General features: G+C 32.3%; 1 protein-coding gene across 1 annotated transcript; it reads right to left on the bottom strand.

Moving 5' to 3' along the window:
* Positions 1-62: 62 nt before the first annotated feature.
* LOC107819969 (3,9-dihydroxypterocarpan 6A-monooxygenase) lies at positions 63-2,384 on the bottom strand. Its single transcript, XM_075238412.1, has 2 exons — positions 1,397-2,384; positions 63-1,076 (listed from the first exon to the last, which is right to left on the bottom strand). The coding sequence occupies exons 1-2, from the start codon at positions 2,297-2,299 to the stop codon at positions 315-317; spliced, it is 1,665 nt and encodes a 554-aa protein (XP_075094513.1). The 5' UTR covers positions 2,300-2,384; the 3' UTR covers positions 63-314.
* Between the last annotated feature and the right edge of the window lie 4,370 nt (positions 2,385-6,754).

Here is a 6,754-nt window from a genome sequence, read left to right on the forward strand (position 1 = left end):
AGATCCAAAACCCGTACTCTAGTGTTTTGTTATTTACCTTTTGTCTAATAATAAAAGATTCATACTTTAAATCCAGATTCTTCACTCACTAGTTTCCAATGATATATAATATGAAAATAAACATGACATTGACATAATCAGACGGTAACAACAACAGATAAGTTTAACAGTCTGAACTGAAATTAAGACCTTTGGCTCCTTCCTATGTAGTCCAATCAGTTGGAAATAGTGGCAAATTCTATTGGATTAACACGCGTAACAATAAAGTTGGAGCAACGGTAAAGTTGTCTCAATGTAACTTATAGGTCACGGGCTCAAGTCTTGGAATCAGCCACTGATGTTTGTATCAGGGTAGCTAGGCTGCCTACATCACACTCCTCGGAGTGCAGCCCTTCCTCGGACCCCATGCGAACACAAAATGCTTTATGCACCAGACTGTCCTTTTTTACACGCATAACAGGATAACAAACCAAAGGATAAACCATGGCAGCAGAAAATCCAGCTCCTTGTTCCATATTAAGTGTTTCTGCATCTTTAATTTTCCAATCAAAACATTGGATCATTGCACCAAGTGTCCTATGCAACACTGCTGCTGCAAGTCCAGCACCAGGGCATCCTCTCCTTCCTCCACCAAATGGCACATAACAGAAGTTCTGGCCATCTTTAATGGCCTCCAATTCATCAGGCTCGATCGCGAGGTTCTCGTTCAAGTTAAGATATCTCTCTGGCACAAACTCATCTGCATCAGCCCATGCATTTGAGTCCCTATTAACCGCGTAAAGGTTGACCACAAGCCTAGAATCTTTAAGTATTTTGTAACCATTGATCACACAATCTTCCCTGCATTTTCGAAATACTAAGGGCAATGAAGGATGTAATCTTAGAGTTTCCTTGACAACAGCTTGCAGATAAGGAAGATTTTGTATATCTGAATCCTCAACCAGTCTGTTTTTCACCCCAACAATTCTGTCAATCTCTTGCTGCAGCTTCTTTATTGCCTTTGGATGGTTCAGCAGCTCCGCGAGCGCCCATTGCAAAGCCACACTTGTTGTATCAGTTCCTCCCAAGAACAGATCCTGTTAAATAAGGCCAAAAAGAAGGGGAAGTTACTACTTCACTGAAAGTCTGATGAAAATGGGGGCCCCTTACTTAAGATTCAATTCATAAGGCTAACTTTATGTTGTCATGAGGCTTCGGGCGGACGACTATTTAAGTTAATTTCTATAAATAAATAAAAGAACCATCAACTGAACCTAGCATTTTTTTAGATAGAGCATAGGTATATATATGCATGAAAAGTCACTAAATTTTCAACTAATATTAAAATTTCAACCATAAAGGTTGAACACATCAAGTTTAAGTCGTGGATCCATCTTTATGAAGAGATGATTCTTACCAAGAAAAGACCCTTGATGCCATTTCTAGTGAGCTTCATCTCAGTGCTTTTATCATCTGCAATTTCCAGAAGAATATCCATCATATTTTTCCTGTCTTTACTTCCAGCGCGCCTTTCCTCTTCGTGTTTCTCGATGATCCCATCCATAAACTTATCAAACGTAAGCAACAAAGCTTTGACCTTTCTTCCAGCTCCAAGAAGATCATATTTCTTCAAAGGACCAAACACTTCACCTAAGCTCAATTGCCCTGAAAGTAATGTTATTCCCTTAGCGATTTCTCTTATCTCCGCGCTCTCATTGACATTAGTTGAGGTTCTGGTGCTCATAGTCAGCCTACAAATAAGATTATTTGTCATAGCCATAAGTTGATTTCCAACATCACAAGCCTCCCCTTGTTCTGAACACTCCGCGAAAAATTCCAACAATTTCATCATTTCCTCCTTCCTAACATCAGCAAATTTAGTTATCTGCTGAGGGGAGAGAATCTCTGTCATACAAATTTTCTTCATAAAAATCCAATACTTGGTATAATCCAAAGTGGAAAACAAGGTGTCTTTGTAAATTTGGTACTCTGATGAGCCAAATTCTGGCCTAGCAGCAAAATTGACATCATTAGTCTTAAAAATTTCTTTTGCTATGGCGCCATTTGACACTATATATGACGATGATGCACCAGCACGGATCAACATGAATGGCCCATAGCGCAATGCTAATTTCTGAAAGGATTGGTGTAACACTGAACCAAGAAGATACATATGACCGATGATTGGTAATGCTAACGGGCTAGGAGGTTGATGTTGGATTTTCTTGTTTGATTGTTTGAGATTCTTGATAAATGATTGAACTATTATTAGAGCAGATACTAAGCAGATGATTAACAAAAGCAAAGTATTCATTGCCATGGCTGCTAATTATGAGATGATTTACACTTTTAACTTCTGTGTTAATTTTATAGACGCAAGGCCTAAAGTATTTTGGAAAATTGGAACGACTTTGTAATCAAGTAGGGTGAGAGGAATAAAATGCAAAAAAAAAAAAAAAAAAAAAAAAAAGATACCACAAGGAAACAATAGATTCCATCCATAGGCGACAAAAGGAGATAATCATATGATTTAATTATTTCATTCCTAATTTTTTATATTTCTTGATCAACCAATTCGACGAAGAGGAGCTAGAAATGAAAGTGACAATTTATACATGTTGTTTATTTAAGAAAAAAAAGTAGGAAAGGTATCCAATGTGATCTCATTATTTATACAAAAACATACTCCATCCATCGGCACATCCGCCCCAGATGCACGCTTAGCCTCATTGTTCTATCTTGAAAGGAGCCATTCACTTTTACTTGGCCAGTATTTTAAAAATAGATTTTTACTTTTACTTGTCACTTTTAGCATATCAAGAGAAGGTAAATTATGCACTTCATTTATTAATTATTACCATCAATGATTTTCATCTGCAAACATGCATAAATATATCAGCGGCTAATGACAATTATCTCAAGCTGGGTATCCAATGTGATTTCATTATTTAGATAGCCAAAATCCTGCAAATGAAAGCAGTAGTTAATTGATTAAGTTGATTAACATAAATTAATAAGAATCAGTATAACAATGAAATCCAGATTTAGATTGCTGAAAGCAAACTAATCTTGAACTTGGATACTCCAATCCAGATTTAGAATTGCTGATTTGGACTTTTATTCACTTTTAGCCTGCGGCAGAAACTGTTTACCTTCGGTAGTCGGAAAAATAATATCGTTTTCCCACATTATAATTGAAGCAGTCCAGATTTAGATTGCTGAAAGCAAAAAGCCCAAAACCAGTCCATGGCTGATGGTTCGTCCAATTCTGAAGCCCAATTGGGACAAGACACATTTAAGCTTTCATGGTTGAAGGAAGATTACCGCCTTTGAGCAACATTCCAAGGCTCAATTAACAACTGTATCGTATAAATCCATAAATTCTCTATGATAAAGCATAGTGTAAATCTTATACGACTTTATCATATAAATGTCTAAATACCACAAGCTCCTTTCTAATCAAACATTAGCCCAAGTTTTTAAATAAATGGGCTAAACTTGTAAAAGAAATTGAATTGCCGGAAAAAACTTTATGACCAAAATTTAGGGGGGAAATGAGAAATAATCAGATTTACAATTTACAAGTGGTGATTGAAAAATAGCAATAATTTCAAAGTAATCAAAATTTAGTCACTTTTTCATGTAAAGATAAAATCTGAACAAAAACACTCTTAAAATCCGGAAAAATGTCAACATAATATGCTGGAATACGAATTTTTTACATATGAGATTCTCGCATAATGTGGTGGAATTTCATAATGTGCTCGAGTTCCAACCTAATATGTTGAAAGTTTATACGCATGAGCTCCATAATCCATTGTATTATGCTGGAACTTTCCATGTACTGGGGTTCCAACATAATATGCTGGAACGCAGGAGCTTCAACTTTCCTTGTTTCAACAAAATAATGACTATTTTTAATGATTTTGCAAACGCCGACGATATTCTAATTATCAATTCGAAAACTGACTATCACGTGCTATTTTCACAAATTTTTAGACCAGTGGGTTCAAGTTGTTAGGAACCGGTAGCCGTAAAATTTTCATTCTAAAATTGACCTACCTATAAAAAAAATTATGACCAAAATTAAGACCACTAGGTTCTAATGTCAGGAACTAGGGGTGTACATAGGCCGGATTGGTTCGGATTTTTTAATTACCAAACCAAACCAATGGTGTCGGGTTTTTAAATTTATAAGCCGAACCAAAACAATAAAGTCGGGTTTTTTAATCTCAGATTTTCTCGGGTATTTTGATTTTTTTCGGGTTTTCAGATTTTTTTCCGGTAAAGTCTTAATAGCACAAAATATGTAACTTGTGCTCCAAATATTTATTTTAGTCCTAATAGGATACAACTATATAATGTATTTTTCAAGAAAATAAAATAATAATAATAATAATAATAATAATAATAATAATAATAATAATAATAATAATAATAATAATAATAATAATAATAATAATAATAATATGAGATGAGTCATAATATTGTACTAAAATATTCAATAACATAGATAATAAAATCGCACAAAGAAAATATTATTAATTAATACACCATAATAAAAATTAACATAACCTAAAAATACTATATAGGTCGTGCTAAAATAAGTATAATTAATAAGTGCTATTAATTACACAACTAAGCATAAAAAAAAAGAAGATAAATTAGGTTATCCATTTTCATTATAAATCAATGCAAAACAAAAAAAAATAGATATCCAACACTATTGTTATTCATAGTGTTGAATTGAATTTCCTTTATTAGCATTAGTATTGATTTGAACTTTATTTGACTTACTACCTTTATGAGCTATAAAATTTATTGAATCATTCGAGAATGTTATGTCCAAATTTAAATAATCTTTTAAAGATAAAACTGTGAACAAATTTAAGAAATAATTATAAATTATATTACAATAAATATTTATATGCATAAAATATTTTTTAAAATTGTATAAATATAATGACGGGTTGGTTTGGTATTGATTTGACTTTTTTTAGTTAAAACCAAACCAAACCAATTATGGTCGGATTTTTTTCCAATACCAAACCAAATCAAACCAAATCACAATCAGATTTTTTTTCTCGGTTTGACTCGAATTATCGGGTTGGTATGATTTATCGGTTTTCTTTTTACACGCCAGCTCTTAATTTGTTCGTTCTCCCAATTGTAAAATGCTTAAGCTGTATCTAAAAGCATTTTAAAACAAGGATAAAATAGAAAGAGTGGCATCTTAAAAGGTTATTTTAGAAAATAAGCCTTTAAAAATATTAGAAAAAGATTTGGCACATATTTGTTTTTTTCATTTAGTTAATTTAAAAAAGTAATGAAGGTTACCGTAAGGCGAAATTCAAATTTGGGAACGAAATGGAACTATGAGTTCTTGCCAACTAACCTGTCCTCTTAAGGATACGCATAATAATTAATTAAGGGATTAATTATATCTGAATTTCTAAATTTTTGTAGTAAAGTCAATAAATTAGATATGGAGAACAACAGCTTTCTGTTTGTCAGTATCGTGCTATAAGTAGGTTACCAATTAATGATACTTATAATTTCATACCCAAATTAACACGTTCTCCACGCATTAAATCTGGCTATCAAAAATCACAAGAAAGCAGTAAAAAGAAGAAGAAATACTTAAATGCTATCAAATGATCGGATGGATAAGATATTTTTACTCTTAATTAAAAATTTTAAGTTCGAGTTTTTGAAATTAGAGAACTCTTCACTTTTTAGAGGACTCACGCAATGGCGAAACCAGAAACTTCACTAAAGATGTTCAAGATTTAATATTCATAAATAAAAAATAATTTTTAATTTGTGTAAGTATAATTTTTTTATATATAATATTATTTTTTTACTAAAAATATTTAGCTGACCACCCTTAATTATATATATGGCTACGCCACTAAGTTCACGCACTGATAATCTGAATTAATCGGATAAACAAACAAAACTTGAGTTCCGAAACATTTACTTTTAATAAAACAAAGCATTAAGAGAGTTGTGTGCGAGATTAGTTTTTGACGTCGTACATGATGTGCAAATTAGCTTGTCGTATTACGATATACAATAATATAGTGCAAAGCATTAACAAGGCACGATTTATTAGTTCCAGATATCTTAAATTATTGTGCATTTGTAAAATATTATACCGTAGAACATTAATAAAAGATATTCATATACGGAAAAGGTACCGACACTATGCTTGCATCCATAATTAATTATCTTTTAGACAAAATGCCTCCATTTAGCACTTGGAGTCACTATTTTTTTTCTTTCCTAAAAATCACATATTTTTCTTCTGCTAGTTTAATATTAAAAAATCATAAACCACGGAACACTAGCTAACAAGATAGTACTTATATATATATATATATATATATATATATACATACATATATATACACACACACACACACACACACACACATATATAAAATACGGTATTATTTACCTTCAAAATCGGATAACAATTGAATTTGTAAGTGGTTTTAAGGATACATGGATTAACTTTATACAAAACGATAAATTAGATTGCAATTGAAATAAATAATGATAAAGTAAATGCAAACCACACGAATTGAACAGTCTCAGCCTTGGAAGGTTAATCACCCTTGAGTCGGGCGTACTTCGATCGATATCAAGACACAGAGGAATAAGAAATTAAAGAGAATAATAATGTATTGCTTTGGAATGCATGTTACAATGTGTTCAATGAATTATCAGACTCCCCTTTATATAGTAGAGGAGTCATACTGTAGGTACAATT

The sequence above is a fragment of the Nicotiana tabacum genome, chromosome 2 (genome assembly GCF_000715075.1).
Source record: "Nicotiana tabacum cultivar K326 chromosome 2, ASM71507v2, whole genome shotgun sequence".
Classification (NCBI taxonomy): domain Eukaryota; kingdom Viridiplantae; phylum Streptophyta; class Magnoliopsida; order Solanales; family Solanaceae; genus Nicotiana; species Nicotiana tabacum.